This window comes from Gobius niger (assembly GCF_951799975.1).
Source record: "Gobius niger genome assembly, chromosome: 8".
In the NCBI taxonomy this organism is placed as follows: Eukaryota; Metazoa; Chordata; class Actinopteri; order Gobiiformes; family Gobiidae; genus Gobius; species Gobius niger.
The window spans coordinates 26835014-26852895 of NC_136859.1; the positions used below are offsets into that span (position 1 = coordinate 26835014).

The following is a 17882-nucleotide window of genomic DNA, read 5'->3' on the forward strand; positions in this document are numbered from 1 at the left end:
TAACAGAAGTGATCTGCATAAAAAAAAAAAGTTTCATCTCATCTTTAAAGGAATAGGCCACCGCTTTTTTTCATACACGCAGTAAAATGACATCGAAATGCTCCTAAGGTGTTATTACGCCTTACAATATAGTACCTCTCTTAATCCGCTTACAAAATCAACATGTTTCATTTTGTGTAACTATACTTGGATTGTGTAACCGCTCACGTAACCATATTTAAATAGAGAAAACATGGAAGAGCTTGGTTGCTTCTAACTTTACCCCGTTTGGCCACATAGAGGCTAAACAACATCTTTGGTCTTTTTTGTGTGACTGAGCACACGCGTAAAGACCAGACAGGTACGCATGAACTCGTCTAAGCTCATGTAAAAACATATCTCAGTATGGAAAATGGTGGCCTATTCCTTTCAGACAAACCCACCTTCCTTTGGTTATTATTCTCACCTGTAGCTGGTTCTGTGTTTGAACCACTTTTGAAATATACTGACCACAGTACAATACAAACCCTGGCCTGGACTCAGCATTGATTTCAGTCTTGTCAATGCCAATTGTAAAATGCTCCTAAAGTATAAATGCTTATCCTTCTTTGATGCCTTTAACATATCAACATGACATCAGACATGTTGATATTGTTTTAATTTACCGATTAACAAGTGCTCCAAAAAAGGTCCAGGTTTACATATATTATAGAAAAGACTAAGCTACAGTGAATGTTCTTTGACCTGCTCCATCTGTAAACATAGAGATCACATGACCTGACTTCTAGATACTGTGTTATCTAACTATCAAAACCACAGGAGGAAAGTGGTGGGTGCTGCTGAATTCTCTGCTGAAACTCATGTCTTTATTAGATGTTACAAAAGAGTTTTATGTAACAACAGACTTCATACTGCTCACTTCATAACAGTCATATCATGTTATGCTGTAGATTCTGAATGGTTCATCAAAACATGTAACTATGTTGAATTACTGTACCCAGCTATATGCTAATTCTACTAATGGAATATGTAAAAACATGAACAGTTAAAGGGGCTAGATGCAAGTTGGCCATTTTATACTGCCACCTCAGGTCTTACGTGTAACTGCACCTTCTATATTAAGCTTGTGCATGACGGCACTTTGGACCCGAAGTAACAATGTTTTAAGTGACAGTGCAGGATTTTGGAGGCAGTTGTGGTGAACAGGTCTGAGCTCATTCTTCACATTAGGACATGGCTGGAACATATAGGGGGAGGAAAATACATAATTTTCAATTTTTTAAACTCCGTATAGTCCCAATAAACTAGGATGCGCAAACTATTTTATTAATTTTGCATGTTTTCCGTTAAACCTGAAAGGAAGCTATTCACTGCTGCACACAAAAAAAAAGAAAACATTGTTAGCTTCCCAATATGAACATTTCTGTTTTCAAAATTAATGTTCCCCCTTTGGCAGTGGTTCACAAACTGTGGTATGTACGCCACTGCTGGCACTTGAATTCTGCAATTTTACACATTATTCATTTTAAATAGATATATTTTCATTTATGCTTTAGTAATGCATTTATGTTTGGTGTCTTTTTGGTTTAGACATGGTTTACACCCAGTTTAAACATAATTGAGTCCAATTAAGGCTATTTTAGACCTGATTCAGTCCATAATTAGTCTTGATCTACGCCTGGTTATCCTTGGAGGGTGAAATATTCTATGAGGTGGTACGCTTGGTGTGAAGAGTTTGAGAATAATGTTACAGCCAGTGGTTTGTAGGTAAATTCAATTCAAAAATACATATCACGATACTCCAGGGGGCGATCCTATACGTCTGCGATACAGTAAGTGATTATGATAAGTAATAAACATAAACATTTATTGAAGTGTTTGAAGTGATTGAAAAGTAAAGAAAAACACAAAAGGTACTTGAGTAAGTATCAATATTTGGTATTGGAGTAAAAAGTATTGCAAAACAATACAGTATTATGTCCCAGCCCTAATCCCTCTCTCTCTAGTTTTTCTTTTTACTGATGTATTGCAGAAGGCGTCTATTTTGTCTCGAGTTGCATTTCATCACATCTTGCCAATAACTTAACTGATGTACACGCTTTGGTGTTGAACATGCCACATTCTGGTTCTGGCCAAAATGCCAGGACTTGTCACAACCACACTTCGTGGGAAAGCTGCTCTTTGTGCCTGATTGGCCACAGAACTTCCTCTGATTTAGTGAAACCGCTGCTGAATGATGTGATACTGGCACAGCTTGACTCTATGTGAAACTACACGGTGTTGGTAAACAGCTCACAGGGTTTCCCCATATTGCTTCACGTAAAACATACACAAGGTGTCCATGACTGGAATCATTCTGATGTTACAAAAACATCAGAATGATGCAAAATGCATGAAACCAGCAAGAGACATCAAAAGTTTACAATATAGTTGACCCTATCACACAATGCAAGAAGACTTGAATTCAAACCAGAAATCTTGAATCAAGGACCTGTTCATGGAACCAGACAAGCATCCCTAACAGTGGGTAATTTTCTTTTGCTAAAACAACCTTTTGTGGCAGGTTAACATTTAGCCGTGTTTTGCAATAGCCTGTTTCTGTTTTGACCAATATCCAGAAACTAACACAGAAACAGCTTGGAATCTCTTCCCTTTTTCCTCTGCCATTTCAGCTTCATGCAGGTAACTCTCCTCTGTCCCGTGTCTACTGCAGCAACATAACCAGATCCACTAGCCCACTCATCCTCTCTGTCTGTCCCTCATACTCTTCACCACCAGTTGCATAAGGAGCTATTTTCTCAACCAAATCTAACAGATGTCACGCCATTACAAACTTTATCTACCGGCACTCAATAAACTAGTCACTAATTTGTCTTTTTTCCTAAAACCTCCACAAAATGAAATTTTGGCACATGACCTTTCTTACCGACAATGATCCAAAACAATTCACCAAACCAAGTGTAAATTTTGAGAACACGCAGCACTCGAGAGACACCCACACAAAAACACCAACAAAAACACAACACAAAAGTCCCTACCACATGCACACTGTCATACAAAAAAAAAAGTCAACATGCTGCCGAAATTACATATTTAATTCATCGTTGCCCTATCAGCATGACAGGACTGGCACCTAATCGAAAATCCCCACACTCTTGTGTTAGGAGCTTAAGTGGAATTTCACCACCCAACCTTCATAAACACAACACACTGAGCTGTGACTTCTATAAATAGCACTGGCTTCACAAACAGCATTCTGGCTACTATTACACATCAACAAGCGAGCACAGGCAGCAGGAGCTCCTCAGCAGCCACGAGCTCCCCATAGCCTGTCACATGCGCCTATGCATAACACAAACAGTGCCCATATTGTCTATGCGTCATATGGCTGCGCACAGAGACCGGCATTCTTAGTCATCCGTGTCATTCACAAGCTGTTTTTGGTCAATACGTCCAAGCCAGCGCAGTGTTTCAAGTGGCAATATTATCCGCCTAAGTCGCATCACTAGACACATGTAATTTTCGCCCACCAGCCTAATAGCCCACTCGTTGCACTGGCAGTAGTAATGACAGCCATAGCAGCAAGGGACAATGAGTTCATATTAACATAAAGGGAAAACAGTTTAAAAATAATGGGGGGGAATGCAGTCAAACAGAGCAAGAGTGGGGATTGCAAGGTGTTTTATTTTGTGTGTGTGCGTGTGTGTGAGAGATGGACAGAAAAAGAGCACAGGGTGTTGTGACAGATGGAGAGATCTGGACACCCGTGGACGCGCGTGACACAGGGGCCCAAGGAGAAACTACCAAGGAGACATGGATGTGGTATTGTACATAGAAGAATGCTGCCCTCTGTCGGTGAATGAGCGTAAATGCGTTATGAGAGTGCATCTGAGGTAACGTTTATGGTTTAAGTAACTCCCAAATGTTGAATGGTATTCATGATTACACATTATTTGATCTTGAATAATAGTGTAGATAGTGGTAAGCATAATACAGTTTTGATTCACCAGACAAACACGTGTGTACTGTGCAACATTGGCTATAGCCTTTTTGTATCAAAGGCTTTCAAATGCACAGTGCATAGCCATTTCTTTAGTTCACTGTCCCGTAACCTGTTGCAGAGCATCGTGTACGGGGACCCCTAGGGGTATGGAGAATCTGGATAGTATTTCAACATTTCTTTTCAGAGGGAAGTTTATTTTAATTATGTTCTGCATGTTTTTGTTGTTTTTTTTAATAATACTCTAAATGCTAAAACAATCTGACCTTTGATCATTTTCAAAATCTATCAGCAGCAGCACTTATCCCCCTTTTACACTGTGCTGTCATCTAATAAGCTAAAAAAAAAAAAAAAAACAGGCCAAAAAAAATCAAGACATACACCGTGTTCCAAATTATTATGCAAATGACATTTTTCTCAGATTTTCTAAACTGTCAACTCAAATGAGAGTCAGCATAATTTTCAAGTCTTTAACTGAGAGAGGATAATTTAAATGTGGTGGAAAAAATCTCCCAGTGAGATATTATACTGAAATCAAAGGATATTTCAATCAAAAAAAATCTTAACAGGTCAAGTTATATTTTAACATAGGAGCCCTTGTGTGATAGCACCTTCAAAATTCTTAAATCCATTAAACTTGTGAGTTTTTGGACAGTTTCTGCTTGCATTTATTTGCAGGATGTTAGAATAGCCTCCCAGAGCTGCCGTTTGGATGAAAACTGCCTCCCACCCTCATAGATGTTTTTTTTTGTTGAGGCTCCAAAGGTTCTCAACAGGGTTGAGGTCAGGAAAGGAGGGGGTCCACATCATGAGTTTCTCTCCTTTTATGCTCATAGCAGCCAGTGATGCAGAGGTATTCTTTACAGCATGACATGGTGCATTGTCATGCATGAAGAGGATTTTGTTCGGGAAAGCACGGCTCTTCTTTTTGTAGCATAGAAGACAGTGGTCAGTCAGAAACTCCACATATTTTTCAAAGGTCATTTTCACACCTTCAGGGAGCATGAAAGGGCCTAATGGGGCCGACCAGCTCTCTCCTCATGATTCTGGCCCAAAACATGACTCCGCCCCCTCCTTACTGACATCACAGCCTTGTTGGGACATTGTGGCCATTCACCAACTATCCACTACTCCATTGATCTGACCATCCAGGGTTACACGGCGCTCATCAGTGAACAAGACTGTTTGAAAATGAGTCCTCATGTATTTCTGAGCCACTGCAGCCGTTTCTGTTCATCAGCTTCAATTAACAGTGTAGGGGAGGCCCGGATAAAAGGTTCATGCACAACTGCAGCCTCTGGAGGGTCCTACACCTTGATGTTTGGGGGACTCCAGAGGCACCAGCAGCTTCAAATACCTGTTTGCTGCTTTGTAGCAGCTGTTTTATTTATCTGATGTGTTTGTCTGGCAGAAACCGTCCATATTGTGCCTTTATCTGCACAAACCCGAGTGAATCATCCACAAATCTCTTAACAGTACGATGATTAAGCGTAATCTTTCATGAAACATCGAAGGTTTTCATGCCTAGACCAAGGCATTCAACTATTTCACGCTTTTCATCAGCAGAAAGACCCTTTTTCTCTCTCCCATATTACTTGAAAATGATGATCTGCTTAATAAAGTGGAACATCCTTTTTCAGTAGTTTTTCCCTCAACTGGGCTTAACCTGAAAACTATTCATCAGGTCTCTGAGATTGATGTCAGTGATTCGAAGAGCCCCGAGACACAATACCATCCATGAGTTTCTTTTTTTTTTTTTTTTTTTACGTTTTGACGCTGAAATACAAATTGCATAATAATTTGGAATGCGGTGTATAAGTATGAGCAAGAGTAAAGCTGAATATTATTTAATAAACAATGTTAAGTATGAAATTTCCATGTACAAACTTGAACAATATAAAAAGTTTTGAAAGATACAAAAACAAACTGTAAACAGTACAAAATTTCCTTAAGCAAGTATATGGAACATAAATCGTTTTTTTTGTTGACTAAAATTAGTGTTATAACTTATTTGCAAGTCTTTCTCAAATAGACTTAATTTTCCCAACATTGCAATTCATTGTATTTAATAATATCCCCTCTTTTCTGTCCCTTTGCATAACAAACTTCTGAGAACACACCCATAAACTGTATACAATCTGAAATGTAGTAGATAATTGTAACACAAGGCCACAAGCCTTTTACAGTACAATATAACTAATATGACACATTACTTTGAAATGAAAACAGGCTGACTTCTTACTTATCCCATGCTGGATTGTGCTACACAAACACGTCAGGACACAGTATTTTATCCAAAAATGGTGCTTTGTGAATCATGCTACATGTAAAGTATAAGTGCTGCGTGTAGTGCGACTTTGTCCCGTCAGAGTTGGGTTGTAGTGCTTTGGAGTCCATGGTGAGCGGCCATGCTGCCAGCTTTAAGCACATTTCAGCTTATCGATGTGGAAGGTGAGTTTGAGGGCAGGACCAAGCTTTAAGCCCATGTATTTCATCATCATGTCACTGCGCAGCAACAGAAGGGCTTTTCCATCAATCTCCTGCAGAGACAGGAAAGGAGGCATTAAAAGACATGCTCAGGAACTTTACAAGGATGCCCACGACGACAAGCAACAAAACTCAAGTATTTAAGAAAGACGTGACTCATGTATAGAAGTTTATACAGAGAAGCGCTCCATTGGCCATTGCTGAGTGAGGAATGTGGCAACAATGCAGATCCTTAAAGGGATATTTCAGGATTCTTGACATACGGCCTCATTTCCTAGTTGTCCAGATTGTTGCTGATTTCTGGAGATATTTTTTTTTGTAATTCATGCAGGTCTTATATTTGAAGAGTTTCGTGGTGCTCCAGAAATCAGCAACACTCTGGATAACTAGCAAATGAGGCCCTATGTCAAAAATCCTGAAATATCCAGTTAAGATGTGGAGTTCAGAAAGTGATTTGAATAATACAATTTGAACTACTATTTTTTTTAATTTTATTTGAATGGCCAATTTGCCTTGTTGAATGCCAGATTGCTCACTGATAAAGTATTCATTTCAATGTTTCAGTTTGGGTCAAAGACAACCGTAATACGCACATGTTTCCTGAAGAGGTCAGCATGTGGAGCCAGCACTGGGTCGATTTCCCTTATGTACTGCATCACCTCTTCTACAGTCCACACACTGGGGTCCTGACCACTGGGCTTGGGGCTCTCCCTGTGGCTGCCTGTTTACCGAGAAGAAAAGAAAACATTAAAAAAGAATCACTGATTTGGTGTTAATGTATGATTTACAAGATGCTTATGGTGATACTGAATGGATCTTATACAAGTGCAGCAAGAGGTTTAGGTGAGTCAGTGGAGTGTCTTTGACCTGTAGAGTTGCGCCGTTGCTGCGGTTTGGAGGGTGACCTGAGGCCTGATGACTGCATTGTGGAGTTTGGAGACAGAGGGCTCTTCTTTATGTGTTCTGCTGCCCCCGCACTGCTCTCACTGAAAGACTCACCTAATGAACAAAGAGGGACAATTTAATACACTGTACCAGCTAAATGCACTACTTTTGCTGAACTGGGTTGGGACCCTCACTATGGGTAACTAACAACCAGTAGATCACCAAGCTACGACAGGACGATTATCATTTAAAAATACAGTATGTAAGATTTTGTGTGCATATTTTACAAACATGATCCTTCTGTGTCCCCAGATGAGGAAAAACCATAACCATGACCATAAAGGGACTCTCTCCTACTTCCGCAATCCCAACCCCTTTCCCCCCAGTCCTAAGGCCTCCCATAGATTCTTTCAAATGAGAAATAACATGTTTGTGTATAGTCAAACTTATACTTATGCTACTGTATGTCCTCATATAAGGCAACACACATTTTTAAACCATTAAGAACTCATCTTACCATCAGTGGAGTGGCGGGATATTCTGCACAACTTCTGGGGTAACGAGCTGTTATAGGCCTCTTGATGGAAGCGCTTGTTGCCCCGGTCTGGACCAGCCATTAGACTGTTTGCAAAACCTCGTCTTTCTGAACAGTAATATGAAAATTAGCAACTTGATGAATCAAAATACAAGACCGTGTGTTTGGTTGGCAACTAGCTGAAAAAGGAGCATTACCTCCCGAAAATAAAAATGCGCAGATTCAATTAAAGATTAGATTTGTAAATATTCTTCAAAAATGTAAATCCAAATAAGTCATAAAGCTTACAACACAAGGCTCAAGAGAGGAGTTGATGTCAGATTGTTATAGAGTTGAATATATGAAGAATCAGTGACCTGTAGAGTATGACGTGCCGTCGTAGTGCAGAGCTGCTCTGGCCACAGGCTGGCTGCCAAACAGCGGCTCACAGTGCAGGTTGTGGCACAGTTTTTCCAAGAAGCGCAGGACATAGGTCACACTGCTGACTGTGGGGAGCGTCAAAGTGTGCTGCTGCAGCTCAAAGTAAGCTATCGGGGGCACAGTTCACATGTTAGGTTTCCACAAACAGGAACACATTTAACAATACTAATAACGGTCTGCACCTGAGATGATCTCTCCTCCCTGTCCAGACTTCAGGCAGGAGAAGACTGTACGCTGGTTGTGAGCGGAGTCCACACAGGCCTGGACACACTGCTGCAGGACAGAGGAGGCCCGGCCCGGTCCAAAGTGGTCCGGGAGCAGGTGAATGCGCCGCGGGTCTAAGTAAGGTCCCACTTTGCCATACTTGTTTAGGTATATACAAACTTAACAAAAACAAAAGATAGTTTGTAACTGTACCATGCAAAATTGGATCAAGGGGAAGTTTGCTTTGGCCGAGGAGTTGCTCACCTGTGGGAGCCTGGAGCTCAGAGTTGGGAATGGTAGCGTTGTCCAGAGGCACAGTGCTGGTGTCAGGTTCTGGTGTGCTGCTGGTGGGAGAGGTGGGGGCTGGATTTGGCATCACGCGAGGTTTCCTCTGAAAAGAAGAAACAAACGCGTGCATATAAATTAGTAGATAAAAAGTCACCACCTGGATATGTACACTCTATCTGGATGAAACAATCTCAAAATAATATACTACAATATTAACTACAAGTTTAAATTAATTACACTTTGATCCATTTTATGTCACATGAAGCTTATGTCACTAACAAATTTGGACACGGTGGATAACCAAATGTTTTACTCAAGACAGAGTGCTGTTAATTTCCTTATAACATTAAATAGTTATTCCAGCATATGTAGAGGTGGGTGGTAACTGAGTAGTATAAGGTTTACATGTAATATCCAAGTAATTTGTGTGTACAGGAGAACAGTACCTTGCTGCCAGGTTTCGGTCCTCTTTTCTTTGGGATTTTGACTGCTAGTGCCTGAGTGTGAGCCTGCTGCAGAGCTATCCTCTGAGCCCAATTGGCAGGTAACCGACCCCTTGGTCGCCCTGGTCCAACGGGCCTTCCTGGTCCAACGGGCCGTCCTGGTCCAGCCATGACATCTTGTAAGCATGCTGCTCTTTTTGCCCAACCTAACTGCAAAGAGGGAAAAGACAGACATGACCATACATCCATTTTCTTCTGCTTTCTCTGGGGCCGGGCTTTTAACTTCCCTCTCACTCGGACTCCACTCACATGGAATCAACTACGATCTAACTCCAAGACCGAGAGCTTGTTTGCTTTTGACATTGCCTTTACAATGATGATAACCCTAACAGTACAAAGGAGTACAGATGAGGCCAGGAGGAAAGTGAGACAAACAAAGGAGGAGAGAGGGGAGGGGCGCAGGTAACACTGAGCATTGCCTAAAAATTGAGGAAATGGAATTGTAGACTGTGTAGTATTGTATAGTAACTTAGAAAATAAGATGGCAAAACGCGCTTACATGTGAGCCTACATTATTACATGACATAATATGATCGACTATTTTGACAAATAAGCCGACCTCTAAAAATCTGAGGTCGTTAATGCCCTATCCCCTATCCATGCACCCAACCCGAGGTGACACCAAGTCAGCTCAGAGACATAGTCCCTCCACCAGTGTGTCCTAAGTTTTCCCTGAGGCCTCCTCCCAATAGGACACCTCCTGAGGTAGTTGACCAGGAGGCATCCGAAACAGATGGCTGAGCCACCTAAGCTGGCTCCTCTTGATGTGAAGGAGCAGCGGCTATACTCCGAGCTCCTGCAGAGTGACTGAGCTCCTCACTCTATTGCTAAGGGTGCGCCCAGCCACCCAGCGGAGCAAACTCATTTACTATCATTAATGTCATATCTCTCAGTTATGACCAAGAGACACGTTAATTCTAAAAAAAGCTGTTTAGTTTCTATTGTTGTATGAAGCCGTATACACATAAGCCACTATTTACCCTACTTCCCGGTTTTGGTCCTCGTTTCTTCGGGATTTTGGCTGGCTCCAGCCCTTTGCCTGTCTGTATAATCTGTTGATCCAGTTGTGGAGTTTTTTGAGTCAATGGCCTTGTGATGTTGGTCTTCCTGCGCCCTGGTCGTCGCCCCCTCTTGCCTGGCGGTCTGCCCACTGACGGGCTGGGCACCATGGCTGCAGTCTCTACACTCCCGTCAGTTAGGGCTCTCAGGCTCTTCAGCGACACAGCTGCAGTGAAACATTTCAGAGATAAGTCACATAGCATTAGCTAACATGTAGCTGACATTACAGTGGCTTACTCAACACACACATTAGCCTCTTTCTGAATTTGTGACCTTTGTGAAATTCTACAAATGTCTTCTTGTTTTGGCAAAACATGAACAGAAAATTATGCAAAAATCTACAAAAAGCCTTTTTCGTTTTATTATTTACTTTCACATCAACATTAATTAAGAATCCAACCAAAGGAAAGATCAAGGGGAGAAAAGGCAAGGGGAGAAAAGGAAAACTCAAAAGGAAGATATTTTTTGTCTAGAATAAAAAAAAAACTAAAACAGAACAAGAGTCTAGAATAAACAACAGGAAATGTCTTAATTAAAAGTGACACGTCGGATGCATTAATCCAAATCAAAGCAAACCAGTTATACTTCGCACTTTGTTTTTCCCTCTCAGCTGAGAGCACCAAGTTCACTGAGTTCACAGAGACTGAACTGCCAGGCTCGAATTACAGGAAGATTTCTTGCTTGTTTCATTTCAGTAATAAGCCGTTGCATTTGTCCATTGTTAAGTTTCACTCACCTGTTTGGCTAAAAATGTCTAATGTATGTTGCTGTGCTCAGCGCTGTCCTCACTTTCACCCTCTTCCCCTGTCCTCTTTTCCACTCTTCCACGGCTTCGGCTCCTCCTTCTTTTATGCTCCTATGGACTCTTCTCTCCACCTCCCACCATCTGCTCGGAGTGTAAACTGTCTAGCTTTGCGCTCAGTGCCTGTCTTTTCTATTCTCTTCATTCTCTCCCTTCTCTTCGCTCATTTCACTCCGAGATGTCCAAATAGACCCCGTTAGACGAGGTGCCAATGGGAGGCCTACAGCAGGGCACCCGTTCAACTCTAACCACGTCAAGCTCTCTTCCAGCCATTTGGGCGAGTGCCAGGCCTTCATAAAACACCAGCCGCCAGCGAGACCTTGTCCTGCCTCCCATTAACCGCCCTTTTCCTACTTTTGCACTCTTTAGACTCTCACCTCCTGCAACTACTAATCATAGACTGTATTTGCATGTTTTCAAGAAAAGATCATTTTTCCTTTAGTATAACAAGTTAACTTTTAGGCATGTGCAGACACTTTGTTTTCGTCGTGGAAGCAAGAGAGAACATAGCATAGGCACAAGGAGTGGCACAACTGAAATCACTTGTTTTGGCATACTTTGCAAAAAAAAACAACTCTCAAAAAGGTGAATAAATACCTTTGGTGCCAGGCGGCTGCAGGTTGTCTCCGGTGAGTGCACACCAGCCCACCGGAAAGATATCGCGTGAGTCGTAACGGCAGTAATAGTCGAACGCTCCTCTCCACCCGTCGAAGGCGACCTGCACCTCCACACCGCGCACTGCACCCACAGTGGCCGGGCAGATGAAGTGAGGGTTTTTGCGGTCCACCGCCTCCAGCTTCATGCCCACTTGGAACAGGTTCTGCTGTGGAGTGGGAGGCTCCTGCTGGGAAAACATGGAGTGTGGGAAAAGGGGTCATGTGTCAAAGTTAATGCTCGGGTAATCCAGATTTACTAACTTTAATCCTTCCAGAAACCCAAGCATATATTACTCACTGTTAAGTGCAACTGCCCTATTTCATAATGTTTTTCATAAGGGAGAAGCAACAGCATTCAACAAATACCTTGTGGAAAATGCGAGAGGGTGCCATCTCAGCTCCATTTAGTGTTTTCAGGAGGAACATAGGCCAGGAGGAAGCATTCAAACGAAAGCCTGTGAGTAGAGTAAGTGATTGAAAGGTCTGTACAGCGCAATACATTTTACTTATCCTGCATATTGGATTCACCAATAAGAGAAAGTGTAATTTTAACTGCACAGTCTTCTTAATCAGAATCAGAATAGTTTTTATTGCCATTGTTTGTAAACAATAACCCCTGTGTCGTAGTCTTACCAAGTGGTGGCTGCAGCATACCCCCACTCTTCTCACAGCTGCCGATGGGCTGGATCTCAGAGGAATCCACCAGGCGCCAGAAGTCATTCTTGTTGTCAGAGCCGTCCAGTCTGAGGCGCAGGCGTGACCCTGTCAGACCCACCACTGTAGCGATACACGTGGACGTGGTGTTACGTGGGTCCAAAGCTTCCAGCTTCATACCTGCCTTGAAGTCATTCACAGGAGGAGTGAGCCTCTGAAAGAGCCCGTGATACAGTGGTGTTAGTGAGGTCACAGTGAAGGTTCACAGGGGGAGCTTGGAAAAGTGTGGGCATGTTGCATTGTTCCTCACCTGTTTGAAACAGGAAGCTGGTGCGGCAGCGGAACCCGTCTCTTTTAGGTATTTATCCCAGATGAAATGACCTACAAAACAAAAATCAAAGCGTGTTGTATCAAACATCAAGCTTTAGTAAGATATAATAAAACATACAGAATCATTACAGAAATTGTTGTAAGCAGCAATTTACCTTGATATTGTGGAGGCACCCGGGAGGGTCGTCCACTTCTGGGATGTTTAATTCTTCTGACATCTTGCCAATCTAAAGCTTTGATAAATATTGAAAATACATAGATTATATGTTTTGTTTTGTTTTGTTTTATTTAATGTCGAAAACCATAATTAGTATGAGGTGGTAGTAATAATGCAGTATTATAAATCTATTACCTTTTTGTGGCATAGGCCTCTTCATGCTCCAATAAGACTGTCCAAATTCACAGCAAGTGTGACCCTTTCCCTGTGGACAAGGTATTTCACAAAAAACTTGTAAGAGTTTGACAACAATAAAGAAAATATTACATTTGCTGACAATAGTGTATTACTAGTTGGATAAACTGATCTGTTTAGAGATTATGATTATGAGTTCAACATTATTAGCCTACACATCTGAAAACTAATCATAGACTACAACAAGGAATGGACTGTCAAAATGACAAATAAACGAAAAACACAAATATATGACCAGGCCAAATGTTTTCGGTGTTCATTCGGTTGACATACAAAGGCTAATGCTCCTAAAATATCGACACATGAATCAAGTACATGGTAATTACGTTTCAACTCAAGTTTGACAGACCCAGGTCCCAGACAGACAACGAGACACATGTTGATGTTGAAACCAATGGTGGAGATAACCAAATGTTCAGGCGCATGGCCGATAAACAATTAAAACGTTATTTAAGCCAATGTTTGCAAGATGAGCTTCCACGCATACATGCATACATACCTTAGAGCTGCATAGCCGCCTCTGAGATTGTATCTGGTCCGGCTGATTTCCTTTTCAATGGAAGTGCGCCTTTTTCCTCCGCCAAAGGGGGCTGGCGTCCAAATTAAAGCGACCCGCTCCCAGTTTTCAGCGGGTCTGGGAAAATGCAGAGTCAAACAGCATTGACAGAGGCGCCTGCACAGACTTCAGCTCTCGATCTCCATCATCACATGCGAGAGAAAGTCGTCACGCTTCATCTTTAAGCAGAGGACGTTATTAGTTGGAACAGTCTGCTTCATTTCTTTAGCCACGGAGTAGGAGACGCTTTTTCTTTTTAATTTGCTACACAATGTCCACGGCTCCAAAATTCTCCTTGCGCTAAACGAATGAAAACAAACAAACAGGAAAGCATCACAGGCAGGTAACGGAGAGATGTTTTGCCAAATCTGCCGCATGCACTGAGTCTCTCCAGCCCACAACAGCAGCAACATGCTACACAAGGCTACACAGACATGCCCACTGCCCACCGCACAGTGGGCATGTCTGAGGGGCTAACTCGGCGTGCGCGCTGGCTGACCCAATTATGAAATAAATCCGTTTTTCCCCGATGTAGGTCTAAATAAATTCTGTGTTGGGTGCTGCTCATGGTTGCTGCAAATGATTACCTTGGTTTAAAACGTGTGATTGTTTCAGACATTGCTGTCCGCCATGTTTCCGATGAGGAGGGGGTGTGCCAAAATTATTCGCTAGGGCTCGCGCTGTCAACTACTCAAAGGAGAGACCTGTGTGTCTGAGGAGGTGGGCTTTTGGCGACCTCTGGTGGCCAAATGAAAATGACTGTTCAGTCCCCCAAGCTGCCCTAATGTTTACATTGATTTATAACACCGTCCTGCTGCTTAGTGATATTATGAGTTTGTATATCTACTCTTCTGCCGAGGTTAGCCGAGGTTACTTTGAGAACTTAACTATCTGAATATGATTTATTTCCATGCAGCATGCATAAAGAGAAGTGTCTGGGTGAATGTCTTGCCCAAGGACACAATGAAAGTGTGCACTTGTAGGAGCCGGGACTTGAGCAGCCATCCTCTCTGTTACCACCTGAGCTACCGTCGACCTGTAATCAATCAATCAAACTTTATTTATAAAGCGCTTTTCATACCGGAAGGTATCACAAAGTGCTTTACAGATTACAACATTTAAAACAATGCGCCTGCGACAACCTCCCATATATATACATTTTATATATTAGGATTAAATAAATAGATTAGTCACTTTCTGAGGACAATGTATTGTAGGGCAGGGACGATACACTTACTGTATGTCACGATGCAATATTTTACATATCATGATCCAATGGCCTGATACGATACGTTTTGCGATACAATATATTCCAACGTTCCCTTGCCAGCAAGCTGAATTCTCACAGTATTTGTGATTTTACAAACACATGAGAATCCATCTTGCTCCTCAGAATAAAATTGGTTCTGGCAGACGCTGAAGACACTAATTCACATTCACAAAAAACACAAGGTATGCTGTAACACATAACGCAAATACACATAACTTTTTTCAAAACTAAACATTGAATGGATTTGCAGTGTTCTTGATCCAGTCAGCAGCAAATGCTGGACCTCTCCCCGAACAATTCAAGATTGATGTCAGTGCAAATGGTATTGGAACTGTAATATCAATCTGGCTCTTGCCACGTTACATACATTACATTTATTTTTTGTCATAACAAACAGCAACACTTTATCCTGAATGAATTTAACAAGAAAGTGCAAATTGAGATTTCAAAAGGTACAATTAAATACAAATCAGTCTGACATTGAATAAAAACAGTGTCATTTTCACATTAAAGTATGGCTCTTTTTGTTAAAACAAAATCAGCACCAAAATGGACATTTATAACTATGCCAGGTCGAGTTTTACGTGGTTAAAGCTAATAATACCGACTTTAAGTCTAAAGCAGCATATATTTTCTTCTCTAAGTTTGGTATCAATGTAATGTGATACATGGTTTCTCATACAATACGCATATCACCACGAAGACGTATTGCAATATTTTGCAAAATCATATTTTTTCCCAGGCCTATTGCAAAGTGTAGCCAATTGGTTTAGAAATACAGTGCATTTAGTTTTTAATACACCTGGCACAGTAAAATCTGAAAAGATATTGCCCATAAAGTGTGTGTAGGTGTGAACATTTGAAATAAGGGCCATTTGATAATGCCATGCCAATTAGATCTGAGTAGCAACTGTAACTATGTGATTTGGAAAAACACCCAGCGGTTCAATTGTCTGTAATGGTCACCTGGCAGTGGTGCTAATGCCCATTTCAGCCTACGCTGGGCAGACCATGGCCCAGTGGCCCCCTGCACCCCAGGCAATTATGTTTGGTTTCACACGGTGAAAAGGGTTAATTGGCAGCGCCCACGCGCCTGATTGGACCTGTTTCACGCCTGTCGGCCTTCATCGTATCAAAGGAAGCCCCAGTCCACCAAGCACCATTATTAGTGCACACACAGACACACACATCTCGTGGCGAGCTACCGAACAAGGGGCCTGTACCATGCCCTGTGCCTAAATTGGCTTTTTTCCCCCTATGTTATGCAGTATGGCACTGAAAATATAGTTAGACATATTGTGCAGTGAAATTGCAGCTTGAGTAATTCAAAGAAAATGCTTTCAGAAAAACTGAATTGGAAGCTCAGAATATTGAAGCACAGATACTCCTGTAGTCACACACATCAACCATATGCATGCACTTAGTTGTTACTTCTCCTCAGTACCACTAGGGGTCAGTGTTGATATATAAAAAAAAACACAGACGCCCCTGCCACTCATTTTCAGCTTCTCCACATTCATGTCATTATAATGCATTCATGATTTCCTCCGAATGCAGCACACTACTTATGCTGCTTATTATCCATCCATTCACCGTCCTCTTAAAGCCCTCAAACTTTTGTTCTATTCAAGTAATGAGCACTACTTTTCACCCCCTTTTTTTTGTGTGTGTTTTTTTTTTGCTTTCATGAATTCGAGGCTGGTTTTATTCCGTTTGCCACTTTCTCTGTGCGAGTCAGACCCACGTGCTGTGGTGAAGCTGTATATTCTGTGTGGCAGTTTGTTTTTGCAGAGTGTCTCACTGTGGTCGCACTTTTAAATAGGGAGTCGACCACAGGGCTACCAGCAGCCAAGACTGACCATCAGCTATTGTACAATCCACTTTGAGCGGTGAAAAACAAAAGGCTGCACACACCATCCAGACTGTAAATAATATTCAGTCGGATCATGTCCACAATAAGAACCAATCACACACTAATCCTGAATGCTCTCTGATGCAAGTTTTTTTTTCTATCGTAATATTTTGCAGGTTACGCCAGACATCCAAGCGCATACAAATCAGCAGCACTTCAAAGAGGTAAATATTGAAAATGTACCATACCCATCCTGCAACTCTATGATAAATACAAATATGTAAAAAGGTAGGCATTGCTGATAAGAAAGGCAAGATAAACCTCTCAGATTTTCCCTGAGAGTTGAAATGCACTTGGAAAGGGCCTGGCTAAAAGCTTATGCTACACACTCAGTAATACATGCAAATCAATTTAATACAAACTGCAGCGCTTGATTCGCAGATGCAAATGCCTTTGATAGCTGTCATCAGAAGGAATTTCAAAGGTAATTTTCTGTTATCTTGTTAGTGGAGATTCACAGCCACTTATTTGATGCGACGAATGCGGCGCAATTTTTTTGAGGCCTGTCTATTGTGGCGACGCAAAAAGGAAGATCTCACATCGGTGTTAGTTCTGTTTGGCAGCGGTATCTGGTCCTGGTTTGTTGGGGAAGGTTGTCTGTGCTCTTTTTCGTTTTATCACTCTAATTGAATCTGGCTCAAGTCGCTGGCACAACAGCTTTTTTGGATCTTCAGACATAGTGCTGGAGGTGTCCACGCCGAGCCAATAGCGGCGCTTCACTGCCACTGGGCTTTCTCGGGAATCAGACAAGACAGTGAGCAAGGAAGTTCTATCATCACTATCTGGATGCACCCCAAAGTCACACACGGGCGGAGCATGTATCCCTTGCAATGGCGGAAGATGTTTGATGATTGTAAAAAAAAATACTACTATTGTTTAGGGCATTCAAACGTCTGTACAGCCTCATCAAAGTTATTATGATGAAGACCA

General features: G+C 41.8%; 1 protein-coding gene across 2 annotated transcripts; it reads right to left on the bottom strand.

Annotated features, from left to right (window-relative positions):
- Positions 1-5899: 5899 nt before the first annotated feature.
- LOC306966936 (polycomb protein SCMH1) lies at positions 5900-14460 on the bottom strand. Of its 2 annotated transcripts, none has more exons than XM_079561797.1 (17): positions 14358-14460; positions 13714-14070; positions 13155-13224; positions 12958-13035; positions 12783-12853; positions 12452-12686; positions 12185-12273; positions 11760-12003; positions 10282-10526; positions 9245-9451; positions 8775-8901; positions 8489-8689; positions 8243-8413; positions 7869-7994; positions 7334-7465; positions 7060-7187; positions 5900-6519 (listed from the first exon to the last, which is right to left on the bottom strand). In XM_079561797.1, the coding sequence occupies exons 3-17, from the start codon at positions 13177-13179 to the stop codon at positions 6400-6402; spliced, it is 2199 nt and encodes a 732-aa protein (XP_079417923.1). In that variant the 5' UTR covers positions 13180-13224; positions 13714-14070; positions 14358-14460; the 3' UTR covers positions 5900-6399. The 2 variants fall into 2 exon arrangements, with proteins under 2 accessions (XP_079417923.1, XP_079417922.1); XM_079561796.1 differs by having other exon boundaries at positions 5901-6519; positions 11760-12006.
- Between the last annotated feature and the right edge of the window lie 3422 nt (positions 14461-17882).